Source organism: Pelmatolapia mariae, linkage group LG23 (genome assembly GCF_036321145.2).
Source record: "Pelmatolapia mariae isolate MD_Pm_ZW linkage group LG23, Pm_UMD_F_2, whole genome shotgun sequence".
Classification (NCBI taxonomy): Eukaryota; Metazoa; Chordata; class Actinopteri; order Cichliformes; family Cichlidae; genus Pelmatolapia; species Pelmatolapia mariae.
In genome coordinates this window covers 51230380-51255792 of record NC_086246.1, presented here as the reverse complement: position 1 = coordinate 51255792, position 25413 = coordinate 51230380, and the positions used below count along the sequence as shown (strand labels likewise).

At 43.3% G+C, this 25413-nt stretch overlaps 1 protein-coding gene across 3 annotated transcripts in view; it reads left to right on the top strand.

Annotated features, from left to right (window-relative positions):
- The window catches only part of usp13 (ubiquitin specific peptidase 13), a 33123-nt gene extending 7805 nt beyond the window's left edge, over window positions 1-25318 (top strand). For 2 of the 3 annotated variants that reach the window (XM_063467346.1, XM_063467348.1), the window contains exons 6-21: window positions 301-485; window positions 884-981; window positions 1810-2000; window positions 2357-2428; window positions 3874-3979; window positions 5513-5638; window positions 9363-9516; window positions 9895-10069; window positions 10191-10279; window positions 10719-10841; window positions 13450-13473; window positions 13887-14030; window positions 20014-20183; window positions 22056-22245; window positions 22591-22675; window positions 22968-25318. In XM_063467346.1, the coding sequence (XP_063323416.1) occupies window positions 301-485; window positions 884-981; window positions 1810-2000; window positions 2357-2428; window positions 3874-3979; window positions 5513-5638; window positions 9363-9516; window positions 9895-10069; window positions 10191-10279; window positions 10719-10841; window positions 13450-13473; window positions 13887-14030; window positions 20014-20183; window positions 22056-22245; window positions 22591-22675; window positions 22968-23064 (2029 nt within the window). In that variant the 3' untranslated portion in view covers window positions 23065-25318. The remainder of the gene's footprint in view (window positions 1-300; window positions 486-883; window positions 982-1809; window positions 2001-2356; window positions 2429-3873; window positions 3980-5512; window positions 5639-9362; window positions 9517-9894; window positions 10070-10190; window positions 10280-10718; window positions 10842-13449; window positions 13474-13886; window positions 14031-20013; window positions 20184-22055; window positions 22246-22590; window positions 22676-22967) is intronic. The other variant, XM_063467347.1, reaches the window with a different exon arrangement.
- Window positions 25319-25413: the final 95 nt, after the last annotated feature.

The following is a 25413-nucleotide window of genomic DNA, read 5'->3' as shown; positions in this document are numbered from 1 at the left end:
AGTCTGAGGAGCTCAGATGGAAAAGCGTCTGGACTTCTTTAAGCTGCTTGAAGATGTTTCACCTCTCATCCGACAAGCTTCTTCAGTTCTAGGGTCACATGGTGGAGAGTCCCAGATTGACTGATTTGACCTTAGAACTCGGATGAGAGGTGAAACGTCTTGAAGAAGCTTAAAGAAGTCCAGACGCTTTTCCATCCGAGCTCCTTAGACTGCCGTGACCTGGATGACTGAGAAGCTTCACAGACATCGTGATTAAAAACGGCACATCAACAACACGAGTCTGTGTTTTGTTGTCTGTAGTGGCTGGAAGTGTCAGAAGTGTGAGATGAGAGAGAACCTGTGGCTGAACCTGACAGACGGAGCAGTGCTCTGTGGGAAGTGGTTCTTTGATGGGAGCGGTGGTAACGGCCATGCGCTGGAGCACTACAGAGAGACCAACTACCCTCTGGCTGTCAAACTGGACACCATCACTCCAGATGGAGCAGGTCTGGGACTCTTGATATCAATCGAATCCAGAATTTCATTTATTTCACGTTGTCAGTGATCCTTCCTTTAAATTTGTTTTGATCTTTGATGCAAAGAAAACTACAGAAAACTTGTAGTTTAGATCAAATTTATGTTAGTGTTGAAAACACAATAATATGTAGTTAAACTCGCTTCGTTTTAGGCTTTTTAAAAAATTTGACATAATGTGTAGCATCATGTAACTATAATAATAATTTCACCTACCGACTGTCCGATCAAAGTTTTGTTCCTGAAGCTCACACAGTGACTCTTGGAAATATAAAGCAAGATCTCATCCATCTGTAGTTCATTTCTAAAGCGAGTAAGTTACCATCCCAACAATGAATCTTGTAGTGATTAACTGCTCTTTAAATTTCAGACATCTATTCGTTTGAGGAAGAAGAAGCTGTGTTGGACCCGCACGTATCAGAGCACCTGTCACATTTTGGAATAGACATGCTGCAGATGCAGAAAGGAGTAAGTTAGCTGCTTTGAGCCTAAAACATCTAAAACACATCAAAGAAATCAGGAATAATCAGTCAATTATCAAATCAATAACAAATGCACACCACGCTTCACTGCTGCAGCTACACACTGAACAGTTTCATTGGAGTTTTACAAATATTTGTTACATTTTTTTACGTGAAATAAAGAAAACTTTGAAGAGATAAATGTTAAATTCACTGAGAGGTTTATGACACAACTGCCCTAAATCACTGCTATTTAAATGTAGTAATTGGTGTTTCTGTAATGGTTAATACTGTGGAAGAGGACTCCAGTGGCCCTAATCCTCTCCCATATTAATCTGTATGAGTGAAGCACACTATTACTTTTGATTAAAATGCCAAATTACACAAATTGACTTGCATTCCTACACTGGTTGAATATTATAATATTATGCTTGATTGAAGTTTTTGAAAGAGCTGTAAATATTTGTTTTCTTGTTTGCATGTCAGGTGCTCTAATAAATTTGATGAACACTGTATTTAAATCATGTCAATAGGTATCAGTCCCAAAAACATCAGTCTGGGGTTTTGGGGATATTTCAGTCAAAACAATCCACAATTAAAAGAACTTTATCTCAGAGTTTGTTTAGTTTAGTACATGAATAAAAAGTGTAGGACTGATTGGGATTGACCTGCCTGGATTGTCTCCAACGCTGTTTTTAGGTGTTTTTCATGTGGGGTGGAATTTAAAAACCATACTAGACTTTCCAGTCAAATTCTCTCCAGCTTTGAGAACCAGATAAAGACTCTGTTTCTCCCAAAAGGTGTTTTTAATATAGCTTCCCTTTTTCCCCTTCAGACAGAAAACGGGCACCACACAGACAATAAGCCCCGGCCGCGGGTCAGCGAGTGGGAGGTGATCCAAGAGTCGGGCATGAAGCTGAAGGAGGTGTACGGCTCTGGTTATACAGGCATCAAAAATCTGGGAAGCAGCTGCTACCTTAGTACGGTAATGCAGGTCCTCTTCAGCATCCCAGACCTCCAAAGGATGTGAGTAATATCTCGTATGTCAGATGTTATTTAGTCTGTACTGGTTTCAGATGTCACAGAAAGACTGCTTTCCTTTAGAGCCAGTTTAAAAATGAGGTCTGAAATACTTTTTCAGTTTTTGTGTTTTTGTCAACAATCAAAGCTGTTTTTTTTATCATGTCCAAGTGTTTAAAGTGTAAATGTGTTGTTCAAAGTAATTTACAAATGTTTATTCATGTCAGTCGACAGAAGACATAAAAAAAATCTTAGTATAAGATTTTGAGCAATATTTAAAACGGTTACTTTACAGTAAATTTTCCGCCATCATCCGTATGCTCCTCTGTAGGTCAGAGTGTGACTCATGTTTTGCTCTCCAGGTATGTGGGTAACCTTCAGAGGATATTTGACTACTCACCTCTTGACCCCACCCAGGACTTTGCAACTCAAATGTAAGTGACTGCAGTGTTACGTTATGTAGTGTGGAGCTGCACAAACAGGAGAAGGTGTTTTTCTAGCTGCTGCTCAGGACTGGAATATTTTGTTAATTATAACATAATTAACATGATGTGTCATTTTCTAATAGAACCAAATCTTGCCAATGAATTTTGATGCTAGTTATAAAATCTGTTTGACTTTGTCACATAAGCCAGTATGTTGCAAGAGGCCAGTCAGATGCTGTGGGTGTGATGGATGGGAAGTAGACTCTTAGCCAGGCAGGCGATAGATATCAGCTGTGTATTTCATACTGTGAGGCACGCAGCCAGATAAAAACACGTTTATATCTGTCACTGTTAGAGCTTGTCAGCGAGAAATGGGTCATAGGAAAGTAAACCTGTTTATTTGTATAATGGCGCTCTCTTAAAGGTGTTTAAGGATAAGTGTGGATGAATTTTCCTGTTGGTTGGATTATTCTGAAGACAATTTTGTTGTAAACAGGTACTTTATTCACACGTAGTGTTTCTATTAAGGTCAAGGTGCTGAAGGACAAACAGGAAAGTCTTTCATGATACACATGAAGCAGTCGGGGGGCGGGGATTGGAGCTGAGGTTCTGCCACCACATATTTAAGTTCATTAAATTAGCATGTTGTTAAAGGCCGTGTAACCATTTGAAGAGGCTCTCCTCCAGATCTTTGCAGTAGTTGCGGTGCTGCGTGCCTCACTAAGTTAAGCAGGTGACCTGTAAGCTGTAAGGCTAACACATGGACTCATGCACCGTCTGACACAAACTGTTTTAGCTCCTCTTGAAGCAAACGTCCGTCTGATTGGCTGCTCTGCATAAACACAAGGTTTGAACAGCAGGTGGGTGGAGCTGCTGTCCTTGCAGCTATAGCTGTGTGCCTGTTATTACTGAATATCAGACGTCTGCTTTTGATCCAAGAGTGGAAAAACGGCCATGAAAACACGCCTGGATCTGGATAACTGTTACATAGGCTGACCTCATTGTTTCTATATGTGTATATATGACAGGGAAACAAATGAAGCAGACTAGGTCCCCGTCCTTGCTCCTTTTCACTTTTAATAAATATGAAGCAGTATACAGTCGATGAAAACTGTCATCAGCCTTGAATGAATCTAAATGTATTTCTCTTAATTGTCTCTCTGGAGTACCACTGCACAGACGTATTTATAAGACAAGAAACAATCACAAAGAGCTGCAGAGGCGCCACAGCCAGTCCAATAACAAAACAGGCACTTATTTTGTAGGACTACAGCCTGCTTTGTGAGACGAAAAACTCGAGCTGGGCTCCAAGTGCCCTGTCTGAAGGTTTTGTAGTGTCTTTTTCCTTGACATCTGTGCACACTTCCTTCAGGGTGTGCCATCTAAAAAATAACCCCAGCAAGACTAAAATAAGACTCTACTTTATGCTTATGTGTGTGTTTTTTGTGTGGCAGGGCTAAACTGGGACATGGACTGCTTTCAGGCCAGTACTCCAAACCGCCCATGAAATCTGAGCTCATTGAACAGGTGATGAAAGAAGAATACAAGGTGTTAAACTGGGTATGTCCAGCTTCCAAACTGGGTCCATAAGCAACAGAAGCATGCTAATAATCCTAACATTTAGATTTAGCCGCTCAGTTTGATTTAACATTTGGTTTTTCATAGTAACGTAACAGAGTTTTTGTTTTTTAGGTTTTTAAAGGAGTGTAGTTGAGTTTAGATATGTTTAAAGTTGCTTCTCTTCTCCTCCTGCTGTTTTCATTTTGTCTACAAACTGTTGGCAGCAGTTTGAGCTGCTTGACTTCAACGGCTCCATTAATGTTTTGTGTTTTGCCTTTTAGTTCCTCACATCACAGCTTTATGCTGCTACATGGGTAAAATGTGCTACTGTTTAATTTATATGAATATTTACGTGTTTGTTTGTCATTTGAAACTGTTGCCTTTTCGGAGTCGTAGTACACATCTGCCACAAAATTACAGGACAGCCATAAAGGGTTATTTCTGTAAGCCCTGGGCTTCTTCCATAAGCTTCACCAGCCACCAGGCCGAGCTGTGAGCTTCCTGCACATGTGATGGGGAAGTCGTGGTTGGACATATATTGACAGCTGGGGAGATGTGGGGGAAGAGCTTGTGTTGGCACGCTGTGTTCAGCTTGTATTATGTCAGTGTGACCCAGCACAATCACAGAGTCTCATCAAACTGTTTTCTTAATGCTGGTACACATTCTCGTGATGGAGGTTGATGGTTTTATGTGTTAAAGACTATTATTTTTGTTTGATTGCAGGGAAAAAATATAGATTGGATGGCAGCAACATATTTAAACATCTGCTTATCTTATAGTAACTGCTGGTTTATGCTTTTTCACACTTTAACTTCTGTTTAACCAAAGTAAGTGTAGATATGTGTGAAGGAGCCGGGTTAGCCGTAAATGTTTTTGCTGCATCTTTGTGAAAGCACATTTTTATATGTATGGCAGCAACAAAGTTTTAGTCACAGGCTGCAAGTATCAGCAGTGATAGCGAGCATTGGAAAAGATGCTTTTTGCCTGAGCATTGTGATGCAGACGTCTGTATTTCTTGTTGTGACAGCTAGCTTAAAGTTTGAGTTTTTTAACAAAGAAGGTGGCGATGCCAGTACAAAGAACCCACCGCAGACCCGATGGCGTTGTCGTTAACATGCTTTTCAGCATACTTCGTTGCTGTTCACACACTCAGTCAGCTGCAGCTCATAGCCCAACTCACATCAACATCAACAACCCAGGACCCAGTCAAATTTTTAACCCGGCGAGGCGTGATTGCAGATGGCGTGCAGGTGTGTCCATCACCCCTGCAGCAGCACCGCAGACCGCGCCCCCGCAGCAGCCAGATTTTCAAAGTATCTGTGTTACTTTGTAGCATCATATTTTTCCACATATATTATTGTCACGTTAGACAAACATGTTGATTAGCCTGACATCACACATTCCTTCCAAAATCTATAATTCCCACTCTTGGTCAGCTGTCTCTTGTGTTATATGGTCCTCTGAAAAGAGTATTTACGTGTAGTCAGACTATGTGAGACATCTTTTTATATGTATATATATTTTCATTGCAGCACCAGCAGAAGGGCATCTCTGCTCGAATGTTGAAGGCTCTGGTCAGCAGGGGACACCCAGAGTTTTCCTCCAACAGACAACAAGATGCTCATGAATTCCTCCTGCACATGATCAACCTGGTGGAGGTGAGTGAAGCCAGTGGATGGGTGGAAAAATGTCTTCACATGTACACTAATTACAGGCTGTGACTGCAGAGTTTGCTGAACTGCTGGGATTTCCCAACACGACCTTCTCTATGTTTGAAAAAGAGAAAATATCCAGTGAGTGCGAGTACTCATGACGATGTCAGACGTCAGAGAATGGCCAGACTGAAGCTGGCAGCAATAACTCAAATAAACACTTGTTGGAATCAAAGTATGCAAATGAGCACAAAGTTATTCTTAAACTGCTTTCAGTGACAATGCACTGCACTTTGAAAGGTCTCCACAGTCACCAAATTTCAAACTACTAGAGCAAGTTTGGGTTGTGGTGGAAACTGGAGATTCGCATCATGGACGTGGAGTTGAATAAATCTGCAGCAACGTCGAACCAAAATCTCTGATCTTTGTTTCCAGCACCCTGTTGGCACAAAGAATTAGAGAAGTTAAGAAAGCAAAGGGGGTCCAAATGGTATTAGCAAGCTGTATCTAATAAAGCGTCTGATGAATGTATAAATCTGACAAACAAATTTTAGAAATGTGAATAAATCTAAATACATCTGTAAATTCTATATTTGATGTAAGTGTTACAATGTTGCTCTGTAAAATTAAAAACCCCTGATGTCTGTCAGCGTGCCTCGCTGCGTCACAGAAAATCTTTAAAATGACGTAAAACATCCCGCGTGACCGATGTGCTGTCTTGACTAAACTGCAGTTTTCTGTAAATCCACCACATTGTCACAGAGTGGGAGCTGTTGTGGGATATGGTGAGTGTGACCCCGGACACACACGGGGACAGACAGTTTATTGGAGGAGGGGCCGTTTGTTTTCGACTAAACACAGCATGCCGTCTCCCTGGTTGGTACATAAACATGGGGTGTGTTGAAATGTCTGTCTCAAGCAGGATATATATAGAGCTCTGCTATCGCTTACACAGTGTGGCCAGATAATGCCTCCTATTCTGCCTCACCCAGGATGCATGCCCTGAGACAGTCTGGACATAAACAAAACATACCAACCAATCTCTCCTAACCTCTGTGGCTGTTATTTAAAAAATCATCTGTAGATATATTTCACACTTGCATTAAATCTGATTAAAATGTTTGTTTTTCTTTCCACACTTCCTTTGACCTACTAGCCAGTGTTTACATGCCAGTTTAGTTACCCATACATGGATAACCTGAATAACATCACCACCATCAGCAGCATGCCCAGCCTGTGTCATCCTACAAATATGGCTGAAGTGAAATTATAACTTGTGTATTGCTGTAGCGTCTTAGAATAGAAGGGCTGGGCTGCAGAGAGGCCTTGTCCATGCAAACGAGTGCTTTAATCACAGTGCCATCCTTCAGCACAGTCTTCAAATAAACACTGCTTCAATCAGCCCTGCTGTTCATAGAGAGGATATGGAGCCTGTCAGTGATAATGATTCTTCCTAGTTTTCTAAAAAAGATGCAGCTCTCTCCATTGAGGCATTTGGTAAATTAAAGAGTCACATCAGCATTTTGAATGGCTGTATTAAGAAATGTGGGTCAAACTGCAGTCACGCTTAAGTCTTGCCAAGAGAGTGTAACAGACCACAGCAAAGACAGTCATGTCTGTGATTTATATATCCAGTCTCTATCCACCTCTTCCCCTGTTTATGTCATTGTTAAATAGAGCCGTTACATTTAATCGTATTTATAATTTGCTTAATATGCCAGCACTCCCACCTCCGGCAGAGCTCAACAGCAATCCGAGGGAGACTCGGGACATTGAGTCCGAATGGACCGTGTTCAGCACCTCCATTGCTGAAGCCGTTGCACTGAGCTGCGGCTGCAAGGTGGTTGGTGCCCGTCGTGGTGGTGTCCCCCGAACCAGACGTGAAGGGAACCATCAGACTGACGAAGGAGTCCTGTCAGGTTTGGTTAGCCTGTAGGACTTCGATGGCAGCTGATAGGTACCGATTGGCCAATCCGAACACGGTTTGGGCAGTGGCTGAAGCAAAAACTCGAGTGTGGGAGGAGTTCAGGGAAGAAAAAGACTTTCGGACTGCCTTGAAGAGACATGGAAAACCATCAGGCGACTCGGGAGGGGAAAGCAGTACTCTACCTGCACTGTGGATAGTGGAGCGCTGCTGACTTTGACCGAGGACATTGTTGCACAGTGGATGGAACTCAGAGGACCTCCTTAGTCTTCCGCAGAGAAAGCAGAGTCTGGAGATGAGGGGGACAACTCGGGGGAAGTCACTGAAGCAGCTCCTTGGTGCCAGAGCCCCTGGTGTGGACGAGGTTCTCCCTGAGTTCCTGAAGGCTCTGGATGTTGTAGGGCAGGCTTGGTTTACACGCCTCTGCAGTGCTGCGTGGAGATCAGGTGCAGTACGTCTGGATTGATAGACCGGAGTCGTGGTTCCCATCTTCAAGAAAGGGTGTGGTCCAACTGTAGGGGATCACAGTCCTCAGCCTCCCTGGGAAAGTCTATGCCAGGGTGCTGGAAAGGAAAATGCATCTGTTAGTCGAACCTTGGATAAAGGAGGAACAATGCGGTTTTTGTCCTGGTCGTGGAACCCTGGACCGGCTCTTTAACCTCTTGAGGATACTCGAGGTGGCATGGGAGTTCACCCAAACAGTCCAAATGTGTTTGGACTTGGAGAAGGCATTCAACTGTGTCCCTTGGTGTATCCAGTGGGAGGTGCGCCGGGAGTATGGGGTGTTTGGTTAATTGCTATTCAGTCCTTATACAACAGTTGCAGGAGCTTGGTCTGCATAGTCTCCAAATCTGAGGCCATGGTCCTCAGCTCGAAAAGGGTGAAGTGCCTACTCTAGGACAAGTTCCCAAGTGGAGGAGTTTAAGTATCTTGGGGTCTTGTTCATGAGTGAAAGGAGAAAGGGACAGGAGATTGACAGACGGATTGATGCTGTGGCTGCAGTGATGCAGACGCTGTACCAGTCCATCATGGTGAAGAGAGAGCTGAGTGTGAACGCAAAGCTCTCAATGTACTTGTTGTTCTACGTCCCTACCCCCACCTGTGGTCATGAGCTTTGGGTAGTGACCGAAATACAAGCAGCGGAAATGAGCTTTCTCTAAAGGGTGGCTTAGAGATGGGGTGAGGAGTTCGGCCATCTTGGAGGAGCTCAGAGTAGATCCGCTGCTCCTCCACATTGAAAGGAGCCGGTTGAGGTGTGCCGGGCCAAGAGGCAGGACACGCTGGAGAGATTATATCTCTCGGCTGGCCTGGGAACGCCTTGGTGTTTCCCCGGAAAGGCTGGAGGAGGTGGCGGGAGAGAGGCAGGTTGGGGCTTCTCTGCTCAGGCTGCTGCCCCCGCGACCCAGCCCCAGATAACCGAAACAAAATTAATGATGGATGGATGGCATTTGGGACTAATACTTTATGACAGTGGTGTCCAAACCTAGGCCTCGAGGGCCGGTGTCCTGCAGGTTTTAGATGTGTCCTTGATCCATTACAGCTGATTTAAACGGCTAAATGACCTCCTTAACATGTCCTGAAGTTCTCCAGAGGCCTGGTAATGAACTAGTCATTTGATTCAGGTGTGTTGACCCAGGGTGAGATCTAAAACCTGCAGGACACCGGCCCTCGAGGCCTGGACTCGGCCAAGCCTGCTTTAGGATAATAAACTAAAGTCAGCCTGACACATAATCAAAATGTGGTCCGATTCTGTTATCGATGCTCATATTCAGCTTCTCTGAATCCTAAATCTTGGTGTTTCTGCAGAGGAACAGCGCAGGCTCAGAGAATCCAAGTGATGTGTTTCGCTTCCTGGTGGAGGAGCGAGTTCAGTGCTGCCAGACTCGTCGTGTCCGTTACACTCAGCGGGTTGACTACTGCATCCAGCTGCCCGCTCCATTTGAGGCCGCCAGCAATCGAGGTAACGGAGCCCCCACACGCTTATAATGCAAATGGAGGCCACGATTGCCTCTGGTCACTGCAGCAAGTGGGAGAATGAACAGGACCTGCTCTGAGAAGGGAATAATGTTCCCGGCTAAGAGCTGTTTTGTATGTAATGTATAATTACACCTTCACAGCTTGATATAAAGTATTATGTGACAAATTGTATGTACTATTTAAATGTTGCCAAGATGAGAGTATTTGACTGAAACAGTGGATTTTTAGTTAAAGCTCTGCACTGATCTGAAATGCTACACTTACAACAAATACATTGGCTTTTGCAGCTTTTGGAGCACCTTCGGTTCTGAGAATGCTGCAAATGAAAGTGACACATTTTTGTTGTTTTTTTCATTACCAGAGGAGCTACTTGCATATGAGGTCAAGCGTAAGGAAGCAGAAGAGAACATGCGTCCCCCTCCTGAACCAGTGAGAGCGCGGATCCCTTTCACTGCTTGTCTGCAGGCCTTCACAGAGCCGGAAAATGTTCCTGATTTCTGGAGCTCGGCACTGCAGGCCAAGTCAGCTGGAGTCAAGTAAGCAACGTCCACTTGTTCTCGGGCCAGAAATGACCAATGTACACTCCTTTTTATCCAGTATATTTAAACGAAAACCAGCTGGATTCATAAACTGAATTTTCAACACATTCTTTTACAGAACTTCCCGATTTGCCTCGTTCCCAGAGTATCTGGTGGTGCAGATTAAGAAATTCACATTTGGAGTTGATTGGGTGCCGAAAAAACTAGGTAACTAGTATCTCACACTTGACTGATCAGATTTATTGACCTTATATTTCCCTCCACCAACATGTCTCAGTAAGTGCAATGTTATAAACACCCAGCAGAGGGCACCATTAAACTGCAGTTCACAAGGCACAGCAGTGAATCTGTTGCCAGGTGGAGAAAACGTTTCACCTGCACTTTGAACACATGGTTATAAACGTATATCTGTCATCCTGTCGCTGTCCGTAAAACACTTTTGCTGTTTAACTGGTAGTTGAAAATCAATCGGTGTATTTTAGCACCTTAAAATATTCATAAAGTGTTCAGTTCAGTTCATAAATGGGGAAAAGGTCAGTTCACGCCTCACATATAGATCGTAATATTTAGAAGTTGATCTGGGAACTCACTGTTCTTACTGCTGGATTCAGTTTTGTACTTTTATATCTCTCTTGTCGCTCTGCAGATGTGGCCATTGACGTTCCCGACTTCCTGGATCTGAACCGGCTCCGAGCCACGGGGCTGCAGGCAGGTGAAGAAGAGCTGCCAGACCTCATGCCTCCCATTGTTTTACCCGAAGACACCAGAGGTATGAAATAAAAATGGAGGAGGGAGTTTTTAAGCCTATCTGAGTTTAACAATTTGCTCTTTTCTGTATTATTTTCTGTTTGATGTTGACAAATAAACATCCATATATTATAATATATGGCATCTATTAGATGCTGCTCCATTTTTCTCACCCAGAATTCAATGAGAAGGTTACAGGCTGTCATAAATTGCCTGCATTGGCCTGCAGGGGTGTTAGCAGTCATGCATGAATTCTAGAAAAAAAAGTGTACCAGCACCCTTAATTACTCCGGGCGTTTTTGGCCCTTCATCTTTGATTTCACAGTCCCTTATTAATTTTAAAGGGCACTGTTTTCCCAGAGCGCCGAGCCTTTTGTTGTACTATTTAACCAAAAAAGCCAAGAATATTTCTTCACTCCATTTATGTGCCTGAAACACCTCAGTATATGAAACTTTGTGTTTACCCTGTAACATAACACGTTGCTGCTTAAACCAGCTGCAGTGCCCCACATCCTTTTTGGCAGGTCTCGGGTATTTTTGTGAATTAAATGGTCTGTGAAATTGTCTCTAATATAATATTCTGCTGAAAGCCACCCATATTCCCTCCTAAGGACACATTAAATGGAATCCCACAGGAAAGGCATGCTCAATCAATTACTGAAGAGTGTTTGTGTTCACGGTGTGGCTAAGCCTAATAGGTTCTAATGATTTCACGAGATCTCCTTGTAACGCACTTCCCTCAGCTCTGGGATTAAAGTACTGGAAGCTAGCGAGTTATAGCACTCAATAAAATATTGCCACTTTTCAAGAAACTTTTTTGCAGGCTTGGTAATATTTCAGCCATTAAATCCAGGCCACTTTAGCCCTTATTAAAAATGCAAAATCAACCCCACAAAGGCAGTGCCCTCCTTTTTGTTTGCCTTTTGTCTCTCTCTGCTCTGTGATTGCAGTTTCCTCCTCCTGTTGTAAAGTTCAGCTACATCAAGTTATCGCTGTCTCTGTTAATATTTCAGCAGATGTGAAGTACAGAGAGTCCTGTAATGTTTCAGGCTCTGAACACATTAAGGGGTCGGTGGGCTCGAGCAGAGACGGTAACATCTGAGACCAGCCTTGCTGTGCTTCACACATCCATAAACTTGGATCTTTCTTTGGTTTCGTCTGCTGCATCTTAGCACATGAATACACAATATAAAAATTTTGCACTTGCTTGTCTTAGTGTGCCTAAATATTTTAGGACTGAACATGGTGTGCTGTACCGTCGGTGTCAAACAATCTGAGTGGAGTATCTGCACATTAGAGCATCATTGTTTTGGTTTGCTTAGACCCCGTTACGGCTCGGCGTCCTGTACAGATATCTTTGAGGGCCACAGACACACATGTTTTTATTTGCAGTAAATCTGCACGTCGCTCTGAGCTTCTATTTCCGGAGGTTAAAAACAGCGTTGCCTCTGTAAATCGTGCAGCTAAAGCTGTGAAATGAAAACAGGTCAGAGGAGACAACACGCTGCATTCAATGGCCTTTCAGATTTATTTATTTCACATTCATATGATGAGTTTTGCTGGTTGTAAATTAACCGCTGGCTCGTTCCTCCCCTGCTGAAATTCGCAGTGATTCATCGTTGGTCGCACTTCTATCTCCAAAAGGCTTCAGTGATTCTTATTGATTTCATAGCAGCACACAAATGTGTTTTCCTGTACGCTGCTTGAAGCACATTATTTCTCATTGGTCTGTTTCTATTCACTCAATTATTCCAGGCCATTTAGAAAATGGAAAGTGAATTGTTTTCTTTTGCTTCCACTTTTCTTTTGGTTAAAAAATACAAAATTAACAATTACAAACTGCACACGATGTATTGAAACTGGCTCTGGTTCAGCTTTTTTCCTTCCCTGTTTTTGTTACTCACATTATCCATTTAAACCTATTAAAGCAAACCAGCAATTTAAAAGAAACCATGGAAGATGGCTACTCCAGGTGAATTCACTGGGTCAGTATTTCCTTTCAGTTAATATACCAAACTGGATAAATCCCAGCAGCAGTCCGAGGGGCTGTAACTGAGGCAATGAGAGGAAAACGAAGGAAAAGGAACAAAACCCTGCGCTGCTCTCAGGCCGTGTTTCTGCATTAAGGGCATGACAACAAACTAGTTTTTTTTCTTCGATGTTTTCATATCTGTGTAAAATAAAACGTGTTTGTAGGACACTGACAACATTTCATGGTCCAAAATAACACAGTTGGGCAGTGTTTCATGAGGGGTGTGGGGGGGGGACCTTTGCTTCTCCCCTTGATGTTCTGCAACTAAATTATCCTTTTATGAGAAAGGTAAAAAAAATTTAAAAGACCGATTGAATTACCAACTGTGCCCAGGACGGGGACTCGAAAACATCTGGATTCCCTGTGTTACAATGGATTTGTTTGATGAACTGTACCTTTGTTTGTGAATATTAATAACGTGCCGGCAGCTCAGATTTTCCAGGATATTGTCTTGGCTGATTATAGATGCTATCTGTACAAATGTCTGCAAATCTTTTATTATTCTCAAAGAGTAAAATGACTCCAAAACAGAATCAACAGTAAATACAGAACCAGCGATGGTGATGCTTGACTGTGCCGTGTCCTCCTCCTCTTTCAGATAACTCCATGAGCTCCTTGGACTGTAAGTATTTCATTTCTCTGCACAGCTGTGTGCCAAATTGAATAAACATGCAACATTTCTATAAGTTATAACCATAGAAAATGTATTTTGGGCTCGAAGCAGTGGTGATGAATGCTAGCGAGCTAAACCTCTGACCTACCTGAGCAGGTGCTGCAGCTGCTCTCGACTTTGTGACAAACTTGGCTTTGCTGTGCAGCTCTGCTTGTTTTAGCCAGACTCATTTCTCTCCTTGATAAATCATCCCTCAACAAAGATACCTCTGCAGGCCCGATGCTCCTCTGCTCTCTTTGTTTAATGAGTCCCACAGAGGGAGTCTCCACAAATCTGTTTGGCTGTTTAGACTCAAGCCACTGCTACTGTTGAATCAGCAGCTGCATGTTTTAGTTATTGATGCTGATTTGTTGTGTCCCCAGCTCCAGAAATAGACGAGGCTGCAGTAATGCAGCTGGCGGAGATGGGCTTTCCGCTGGAGGCCTGCAGGAAGGCGGTGTACTACACGGGGAACATGGGCCCTGAGATGGCCTTCAACTGGATCATAGCCCATATGGAAGAGCCAGGTGAGCCAGCATCACGGCACAATGCACCGAGGATGGAGGGTGATGTTGTGGTGGAGTGTGAAATTAAACATGTCACATGACCTCTACAGTCAGAAGTTCTATACAAACATTTTTCTCAGTTCAGGGTTATAAACATGTTCGTGCTGGTATCAAATTACATGTTGGGACTTATTTGCTTTTTTTCCACACATAAAATACTAAATAAAAACAATACAAATGCAGTTTTTTCCATGATGTACACTTTATATCATCAGAAGCACGCACCCACCCAAATCATTCAGTTCAGGTGTTTCAGTCACTTCTGTGGCTGCAGGTGTGTAAAATCAGGCACCTGCTGCAGACTGCTGCTACAAACAACTGTGCACGAACAGGTCGCTTGCAGGAGCTCGGTGAATTTCAGCACGGCGCTGTGATAGGACACCACCTGTGCAGTCCACTCGTTAAATTTCCTTGTTACTAGATATTCCACAGTCAACTGTTAGTGGCGTTATAACAAAGTGGTTGCAATTGGGAACAACAGTAACTGAAGTGGAAAGAGAACTCCTGTGCCGAGTGTAAAGTTTGGTGGAGGAGGAAATTCTTAATGCTTCCACATGCCAAGATGTTTTGGACAACTTCATGCTCCCGAATTTGTGGGAACAGTTTGGGAACGGCCTCTTCCTGTTCCAACATGACTGCACACCAGTGCACAAAGAAAGGTCCATAAAGACGAGGATGAACACATGTTAGGTTGAAGAACATGACTGGCCTGCACAGAGTCCTGGCTTCAACCTTAGAGAACAGCTCTGGGATAAATTAAAGCAGCGACTGTGAGCCGGGCCTTCTCGTTTGTCAATATAGTGTGTCAAAGTGTAACTAGTGTTTTAAACCTGCAAACATTCACAGCGAGGCTCCAGGACAGCATGGTGGTGATACGAAATGAGTGTGGGGAGAGTGCTGAGGATTAAAGGAGTAACTGTAATCCAGACAAAGGTAGAAATACTAGAGACAAATAATAGAAGAGCTGCAGTGAAAACAAACAAAGTTTAGATGTTGGTCAGATTACATAAGATGTCTGTGTTGCATGTTTTTATCCACATATCAGCCAAAGGCATTTTTCCCCACTGTGGTGCTGACAGAATGCATTACACAGACAGGGAAGTTTATTTGTTGGGGACCTTTTTAAACACAGAGGTAATTGAAAGTGAGAGACGCATCACATCTCATGTTCTTCCATTGCATGCACTGTGTGTGCTGCAGGTGCTTACTGTGCTCACCTGCGTGCACGCTCGTCTCCAGAAACTTTGTCGGGACTGACTTTGTGTCTTTGTGCTGAGATGTTCCCCTGAGGTGCAGACTCGTGTCGTTTTTATTTCCCTGGTTGGCTGTAAAGGGCCTCTCCAGAGGAGGGAAATTAGAGCAGACCTCCGCCTCTTAGTTTTTAAATGGACTTGATGGATCTACAAAATGGGCTGCATTCAGGCTCAGTGACATCAGCTAAAGGGTGCGATCCTGCACAGAGGTTCTTTCAGCTTATTTTGGTTTGACAACTAAACCGCTGTTCACTTAATCACTTTAGACGCCGCAGTGAATATAAACAGCAAGAGGGCTTTAAAGACAATGTGACACGGCCATAGTTTAAGACTTAACATGCAAACATCTGCTCTTCTATTCCTCAGCCTGACAGAGCGGCGTCTTTCTGTGGTATAAACACATAAACACATTTGTATAAGAGGCGAGCAGAAGGACGCAAAACAAGGAGAACGAGATAGAGATGATAGGGGGAGATAAGTGGTGCACAATTTAATTTATGGCAAGCAGAGTAATGAAGGCTGTGTTTATGGCCAACAGTAAGTCATTCTATTGGGAGTGTCCTTGTTCCTCAGCTGAGGGTCATTGTGCACCTTCAGCAAATTCAACTAAAAGTAAGAGAAGTGTGTTTTACTTAAAAAGTAACTTACTCCATTCCATGCTCAGTTTCACTGTTCAGTATATGTAAAATGTTCACCAGATATAAAAGTAATATTCCTTTGATTTCTCTTTTAAAAAATCTGATTGGCATATAGTTCATTTTAATGCGTTTAAAATAGCTACAAGTTGAAATGGTGGTTAGTGCTTTACTGTATCACAGACAGAAGCTCAAATATTTGGGTAAACGTTTGATGACGGTGCTGGGAGGAATAAAAGTCCCTTTTAGCAGGAAGAAACCTCTGGCAGGACCAGGCTCAGGGAGAGGCAGCCATCTGCTGCAATCAGCTGAGGCACCGAGGGTAAAAAGGGAAATGATGAGCATGGAGAGACAACAGACAACAAACAATAATAGTATGACAGTAAACACTGGGCTGGCTGGTGGAGCCAGTAAAAGCAGATGGTAAACAAGCAGCTCTGGAGCCAGAGATACCTGCAGGAAGGGACGGCGAGGACAGCGAGGGACAAACGCGAACTAAGACAAAGAGTTAATGATATGCAACAGTGGCATATAAGCTCGTGGAGGCTGAAATAGAGTAGATGGGAGGTTTTCAGGCACGGACCCAGACAGTATAAATAAGGGATGATTCAGGCTTAAAGAGTTTCTAATCCTCATCTTAAAGGCAGAGAGGGGAGTCTGTTTCCCACATCCAAACTGGGAGCTGACTGGGAACAGGCCAGAAATCTCTGCATCCCATTCTATTCAATTCAATTTAATTCAATTTTATTTATACAGCGCCATATCACAACAACAGTTGCCTCAAGGCGCTTTATATCGTACAGTAGATCGTACAATAATGGATTCAGAGAAAACCCAACAATCATATGACCCCCTGTGAGCAAGCACTTTGGCGACAGTGGGAAGGAAAAACTCCCTTTTAACAGGAAGAAACCTCCAGCAGAACCAGGCTCAGGGAGGGGCGGGGCCATCTGCTGTGATTGGTTGGGGTGAGAGAAGGAAGACAGGATAAAGACATGCTGTGGAAGAGAGACAGAGATTAATAACAGGTATGATTCAATGCAGAGAGGTCTATTAACACATAGTGAGTGAGAAAGGTGACTGGAAAGGAAAAACCCAGTGCATCATGGGAATCCCCGGCAGCCTACGTCTATTGCAGCATAACTAAGGGAGGATTCAGGGTCACCTGGTCCAGCCCTAACTATATGCTTTAGCAAAAAGGAAAGTTTGAAGCCTAATCTTAAAAGTAGAGATAGTGTCTGTCTCCTGAATCCAAACTGGAAGCTGGTTCCACAGAAGAGGGGCCTGAAAACTGAAGGCTCTGCCTCCCATTCTACTTTTAAATACTCTAGGAACAACAAGTAAGCCTGCAGAGCGAGAGCGAAGTGCTCTAATAGGGTGATATGGTACTACAAGGTCATTAAGATAAGATGGGGCCTGATTATTTAAGACCTTGTATGTGAGGAGCAGCATTTTGAATTCTGGATTTAACAGGAAGCCAATGAAGGGAAGCCAATACAGGAGAAATCTGCTCTCTCTTTCTAGTCCCTGTCAGGACTCTTGCTGCAGCATTTTGGATCAGCTGAAGGCTTTTCAGGGAGTTTTTAGGACTTCCTGATAATAATGAATTACAGTAGTCCAGCCTGGAAGTAATAAATGCATGAACTAGTTTTTCAGCGTCACTCTGAGACAGGATATTTCTAACTTTAGAGATGTTGCACAAATGGAAGAAAGCAGTCTTACATATTTGTTTAATATGTGCCTTGAAGGACATGTCCTGGTCAAAAATGACTCCAAGGTTCCTCACAGTGTTACTGGAGGCCAAGGTAATGCCATCCAGAGTAAGAATCTGCTTAGATACCATATTTCTAAGATTTTCAGGGCCGAGTACAATAACCTCAGTTTGATCTGAATTAAGAAGCAGAAAGTTAGCGGCCATCCAGGTCTTTATGTCTTTAAGACATTCCTGCAGTTTAACTAATTGGTGTGTGTTACCTGGCTTCATGGACAGATAGAGCTGGGTGTCATCAGCATAGCAGTGTAAATGTATGCTATGTCTTCTAATGATACTGCCTAAGGGAAGCATGTATAATGTAAACAGAATTGGTCCTAGCACTGAACCCTGTGGAACTCCATAATTAACCTCAGTGTGTGAAGAGGACTCTCCATTTACATGAACAAATTGGAGTCTATTAGATAGATATGATACAAACCACTGCAGTGCAGTACCTGTAATACCTACAGTATTCTACCTTTGATTACTTTACAAAACAACAAGCATATTTGCACTAAGGGAGGGAAGTGCCAATAGCAAACATAAGACCTTTTCAGATATGATTGAGCTTTTTTCTATTTAAACAAATATTCAATTCTGCATTTTACAAAGAGAAGCTGATACGGGACAAATATGATCAGCCTAGTTCCTGCTAGTACTCGTGCTGCAGCATTTTTTTTCACATTTACATCCTGATAATTAGGACAGAAATCTAGTGCAGAAGTAACAAATACACTAAATGAACAGAAATACTGGACAAGCCACATCTTACACTTACAGGAGCTTTGAAGCTCGCAGTTACTGCGTCAGCAAAGCATTGGTGACTTTTACACTCTGCACCTTAGCACTCAGTGACTCTGTAACTTTACATGGTCACCCACTTCCTGACTGAGTGGTTCTTCAACGCTTCCACTTTGCAGTAATACCACTTACAGGTTATCGTGGATTATCTAGTAGGTGACTCGTCGAGTCGTTGACGTTCTGTTACAGCACCACGCTCAAATTCAGTGAGATCTTCTCTTTAGAACAGTCCATTCTTTCACAAAGGTTTGCATGGCTAGGTGCTTGAGTTCATACACCTGTGGAACTGAGAGCACTGGATTCAAAGATTACAAGGTGTGGCCTAATATTTCTGTGAGCCTGCCTTGGAAATACACCAGCCTGATTGGATGAGCAAAAGTACAGATGGTTGGCTTGATGGATGACCAATAACTTTTGTCCCTATCGTGCAGATAGACTTTCAACATGACTATAAGTCAAGAGGTGCCTCATTTTCTCAGTACTTCAGCTAAAGGAAAGTACTGATAGAGACCTGATTTACATGCAAGTCAAAGAAGACCTCTCTTTCAGGAAATGGCCCGAGATTTCTAGCAATGGTATTGGAGGTTAAGTATATGCTGTCCAGATAGCAGATAGATGGTGTTTCTGAGGCTTTTTGTGCCAACTATAAGAAGTTTAGTCTGAATTCAGAAAGAGGAACATTACAGGTCCACAGTCAGAGGTATGAATTTACCTTATTTGAAACCCGAGACAAAGAAGAGAAAAGTGAAGGGGAAATGTGTCAGTGAGGTGAGCGGCCACACTCTGCCAGAACAGCTCAAATGACTCTAAAAGTCTCTGAAAGGGAGTCGGACCCTTTCTTTCCCCTCATTTTGTGTTTGATGATGGTGTGCACTGCAGTCTGGTTTCAGATCTCACATTGGTCTTCACTTTAGTTTAGATTTGGTGAATCTGAAGGCTGTAGCATATGATTCACATCATTTTCATACTCACTGAATTACATGGAGACTCGTCACGAAGGGTGTTGTGTTTGGACCGTCCCTGCCAGCCCCACAGAGCTGTGAGTCCCTCAGTGTAGGGTCCAGGTGTTTCCTGGTGTTCGTTGCCAGCCCGTATATCTGTTTGGAGAGGTGTAAGCACCTTAACAGATCAACACTCGTGTTGTGTAGTGGTGTGCAGACCCCCCCAAGCAAACCTGACTGTGACAAACAATCCACAGGGTGCATTTGTGTGTGTCGTTTCCACTACAGAGCAAGTATCGGGCTGCCTCCCACACGCCTTCCTAACGTGACCGTTTGCTGTTTCTGTGTTTGAAATAGTCTTAGTGCCAATTAGTCACACACCAGTCGGACGTCTGTGATCAGCTTTAATCGCTTTACAGTTTGAATTAGCGTTGTCAGATGAAAACGGCTCTAGAAAATGCGACCTTTGACCTCCAAAGCAGAAACGCACAGTAATTGGGTTAAACATAAATGGGAACATGCTGCATCATTATTTTTTCCTTTGTCTCTTTTTCCTCGCAGACTTTGCAGAGCCGCTCACTCTGCCTTCCATGATTGATCCCGGCCCCTCCGCCGGTGACAGCCCCACGGGCGCCGCCCCGCTGGGCAACTCACCCCCCGAGGAGAGCATTGCCATCCTTACTTCAATGGGCTTTCCCCGCACTCACAGCATCCATGCGCTCAAAGCCACGGTCAGTCTTCTGCCCACTATGTCCACTGGAGTCTTTCTAGCCACTAGTACAAAAAAATGTTTAAAATACATCAGATAATAATTTTCACTGAGAATTCTGGTTATTGTTAATTATCCAAGATGTCTTACTAATACCATTTTGTGTGACTGAAAAGGTCTTCTGCTGCAGTTTGTGAGAGCAGGGATTTATTTCAAACACGAGGGACACCCGACGGCCTGTCTGAGCCGATAAGGTGGTGCCTGTATCTCAGCCTGTTTAACATGGAATACTTACATATTTATATAGAAATAAATCAGAGCCGAGGACGGAAACCCGGACGACAAAGAACCACCCACACGCTTCGCTGTCTCTGATGGGTGCGGGGCAAAAACACAGCTCTGACCTCCAGGCACCATAAATGTTGTTAGTTTGAAACGCAAGGAAAGAAACTCTGACAATTAGTCATTCATTGAGTCATTATGAAACTAAAACAGGTAACAATCAGGAAAATACAGCCTGTAAACCTTGAAGAAACACAAAGCAAATGGAGCAATGTGTCAGGAGGTGAAGTTGGTGTAAGGCGGCGTGGGGATTTTAAACAGAGGGCAAAGTGCAGATGTGATTGGTCGTACATGTCAGAGTGATTAGAAATGTCTACATGTGTTTAGCTGTAATCCCAGCAGCACAAACAGCCCTGCTGGTTTAGGAACAACACACGGCTCACTGACACTTCAACTCGCTGTATCATCACATAAGATTCACTTTGAATGCATTCATAGTATTGATTTATGTTTTTAATGAGTCAAACGTGATACAGTTGCAGTAAATCCATCAGTTCCCCTGTTTTGAAATGGCCTCTGATTCTCATCTTTCAAAGTGCGCCCTCAGCAAAAATAGCCCAGCAGACCGTTAGTCAGACGCACAAATAGACACACCAGGCTTCTCGTCATCAGTGAGCCCAACTCGCTGCCTGCCACCGTGTTGTTGAAGTGGAAAAAAGCTCACATTGGTCCTGAGGGATGGAGGTGTGAAACAGAGAAGCGGTCTCAAGTCTTGGTTCATTATTAGCACAAAATTAGGAAAAAAAAGAGAGTTGCTCTTCAAGCGCAGTGACCCACCCGGCAACATCAGGCAGCTTAACTCCTCATCATCCCGACATGCTCCTCACGCTGACATTCCCCAGGAATCGCACGTCCAGGAATCACACCTCTATTTTGGACCGAACGCAAACATCCTCTGTGGAAAAATGAGCACAGGCGGATGTTTGCGTTCACCTTTCTAGTAAATAATTGTTCATTTAACATGTTCCTAAAAGTGAGACTGCTTTTTATGAGGAGTTTATCCAAGATGCACTGGAGCTGTGGGGGGAAAAATAAATCCCCCCAAAATTCAATCATCAGCCCTGGTTTTATTCCCATGAGTACTGCTGCTTCTACTGTGACTGTTGATTTGAGCATTTCAGGAAATAATTTTTCCAGGAAAAGCAGAAATATTTGTGGGTGTGGTTAAGGATGTAGAGCAGGTCATCCACTAACTGGAAGGTTTGTAGTTTGATCCCTGGCTGCTGCAGCCTGGACAAGATGCTGAACCCCGAATTGCTCCCAGTGCATTCACTGGAGTGTGAATGTTAGAAAAAAACTGCTTGTATGAATAAGATAAGATAACCTTTATTAGTCCCACACGTGGGAAATTTGTGTGTGTGTGAATGAGATAAAAGTGCTTTAAGAAAAGCACTTTGTATAAGAACCGGTCCATTACCCAGTGAGCATTTTAACATCTGCATGAGAAGAAGAGATTCCCTTTGATTCTTAGCATTCCTGGGATATTAACGGCCTTTTTAGTTCTGAATGTCAGCGAGCTGACCGTGTTTGCGCCGCTTTTGGCATTTTACAGAACAATAATCTTGAACGAGCTCTCGACTGGATCTTCACCCACCCGGAGGAGGAGGAGAGTGATGCCCTTTCAGACATGGCTGACACAGAGCCCAATGACAACGCCTTCTCCAACGCCAACTCGCACAGCGACTCCACGCTGTCCCCAGACGGAGACGCGTCGGGCCCCAGAGTCAAAGACGGACCAGGACGTGAGTGACTCTGCACGACCGCCGCTCCGACGGAAACGTACTGCTTCTCTGCCCTTGAATTTAATCTCGACATTGTGAGCTTCCTGGGGCCATTTTAGCCCCAGTCAGGTCTGATTATGACGCATGCTGTACCCACGTGCTGCTGGGCACTGAATTTCAAGGTGTAGCAGCATCAAAAAACCAATTTAAATTCCTTCATCTTATCCCCACGTGCTAAATAAATCACCTGTTTGTAAGTGAAAACTGAAAATGAGCACTTTATTAGATAATTATCACTTTAATTGGTTTTCTGTAAATATGCGTTAGTTTGTCACTCACTGACTTTGTTCTTCTTCTTTTTCTAAGGATATGAGCTCTTTGCCTTCATCAGTCACATGGGAGCGTCCACGATGTCTGGACATTATGTTTGTCACATCAAAAAGGAGGGACGGTGAGCTGCACGCAGTGTTTCATGTTGCAGAGCTGACGACATCACAGAAACATCTCTGATGTCTCATCGCTCATCTCGTTACATTAACTGTGTACAGATTTATTATTACTTTTAGTTCTACGATAGTTCACCAGTCTGGCTGCGTGCTGCTGGGTCATAACTGAGCCTGTTTCCTCTTTACACTGAATAGAAAAAGAATAATGAACCCGTTAAATCTTTTCATTCAAATTTGAGAAAAATGACACTTTAAAAGCATTTGTGTAAATTTAATGTGCACTTCTCCCGCCTGCAGGTGGGTGATCTACAACGACCACAAAGTGTGTTTGTCAGAAAGACCTCCAAAGGACTTGGGCTACATCTACTTTTACCATCGACTGTCGAGCAGTTAAACCGCTGCTCGCTGCGCCCGTGTCCTTTAAATAACCACAGACCCAGAAGACTGGCAGACAACTGTGACGGCCTCAGTGGGAACGATGGGATAACCTCTCCGACCAGCTGCTTGCCTTATTGTGATGTCATTCTGGAGCAACCAGGAACTCTGGTCAGAAGGGAAAGCGATGTGCTTTTTGTGTATTAGTGTTATGCTTTAAATGTGTATACATCAATGTTTGTGTTCAAAGAAAGAACATGTCTTTACAGTGTTGGTACAGAGGGATCTGTGCAATTTCTACGAAACAACGCCACATATCAAATCTCAGTCTTTCTCCTCTTCTCTGCCTTCAGTCACTGTGCCGTTTTTTCTTTTTTCCCAAAGTGGTGCATTTTATAAATGTGTACTTAAGTGCAGTGCTTCACTGCCAGCCCTGCTCTGAAACTGCAACAACAAACAAGAAGTTCCTGCGCTGCAGGTGGCTTTGCATTGGGAATGTTTTTCATCCTGAGAAACTGGAAAGAGATGAGGAGCGCGATGCTCCTTCAACAGTGCAATCCCAAGTGCGTAAAACATTAGAAATATGAAGCGGAGCATAATTCACTAAGAATGGAAAGGTTTTGGTTTTCCACACATGGAAGTCACCACGTGAGTTTCAGAGTGATAAATGGGTATTAACTAGATTTGTCCTGGTTATGCTCGAGGTCGACGCATACGTTTGTCACATTTAATGAAAAACCTTCAACGCTCTGATGCGCCGGCTGAGCTGTCAGGATATTAGTGTCATTTCTGTCCCTGTTGCACTTTCTTGACTTTTTCCTGTACCTGCACTGTACTCGCCAATCACAAACTACCAGAGCTCATGTCTGAAGTGCGGCACTGCCAAGGAGATTATATTCATTTGATTCGATCTAATTAAGGCCAGCCTGGCTGTCCAGTCGTCCCTGCTCAGGGAGGTTACATAGTAACGTTATGTACACTTTTGTGTACATAATTTTTGCTCAAAATGCAAAATATCTGCAAACTCGACATAACTGTTACTCGGCTGCACCTGGCTCACGTTGGTTCTTTTATCACTCTGACAGATTCGGACTGTAACCCAGAAGCTAAAGCGATTGTTTCAGGCCATGTAAGTTTGAATGTTTTTGTCGAGAGCAATATGCACTAATAACCAAATCTGCTGTTGAACAGCTGTATGAGAACAGCTGTACAGTGACCCGTACCTCCTCTGAATGTATACACTCGTGGTGCTCGCTGCAAACAAAACACTCAGACATGACTGTGATGCTACAGCTGGCCACTCTGTAGGGCCTGGTGCTGGTCTAGCCACCAGCTCTCTGCTTTGCTCACTTATCTGCTCAGTAATATTCATAATGTACAGGATGGATTAAACACTGTGCTCTTGACTGTCAGTATCTCCATACTTGGCTTCATATCTTTATTTTTATTCATCTCGGAGAGCGCGGTCTGCTTCCGGGAGCATATTTGAAGGTGGAGTTCTGCTCAAATTAATCGTAATTTATCAAACGTTGAATTACAGTTAATTATTTTAGGCTCTCGTACTCAAAGGGAAGACGTGCTGTTGACAAAGAGAGTAGAAAAGCAAAGCAGAACAGCACCACGATGGGTTCTACGGGCGTTTTTCATTGACACAGACAAAAAACACAAATGTAATTTATATAATAAATCCATATGACTCCCCTTTAACAACACCGTGCCTCGATTTCCCTGAGCAAATCTTAGCCTCTTACCAGATAAACTGTTTGTCTATGCATTGGGGAATACTAAACATCTCTATGCAAGTCTTGTGTTTGTGCCACTCGTCGTTGCTGAGTGGGTGACAAGCTTTTGCCTAATGATGGGTAAACGTCTCTGCTCCTCTCGTTGTCCCGGCTCGTTGCCGTCTTTGTATTTCTGTCCTCTTCTTTCAGCTTTCCCTCCAGCTCGGTCGCTTCCATTCTTCTCTACCTTGTTTGAAACGTAATGGTTCATTTTGTCATTTAAAAAACTGTCAGCATGTTAACTAGAGATTGACATTTAGTCATTTGGGTTGTACCGTTGTACTCTTGTGAGCTTCATTCTCTTTTTTTTTGTGCCAGTTCTGTAGTTTTCATTTCAGAGCTCTCCTTGAACTGATTATTTTAAGCTGACTTTTGTAATGTATCCAAATATGGCTTAGGTGTATGTGAACAGAGTCATGGCAGTACAGTGTACCAGTGGCACTGTTTACTTACGATGTTTGGATAATTTAATAAACGACATGTTTGTTGAGACCTGGCTTCATCGTGTCGGGCAGGAGTCGGAACAATAAAGACACAGGAGTGTCGAATATATAACAACATTTATTTTAAAAGATTACTTTCATATT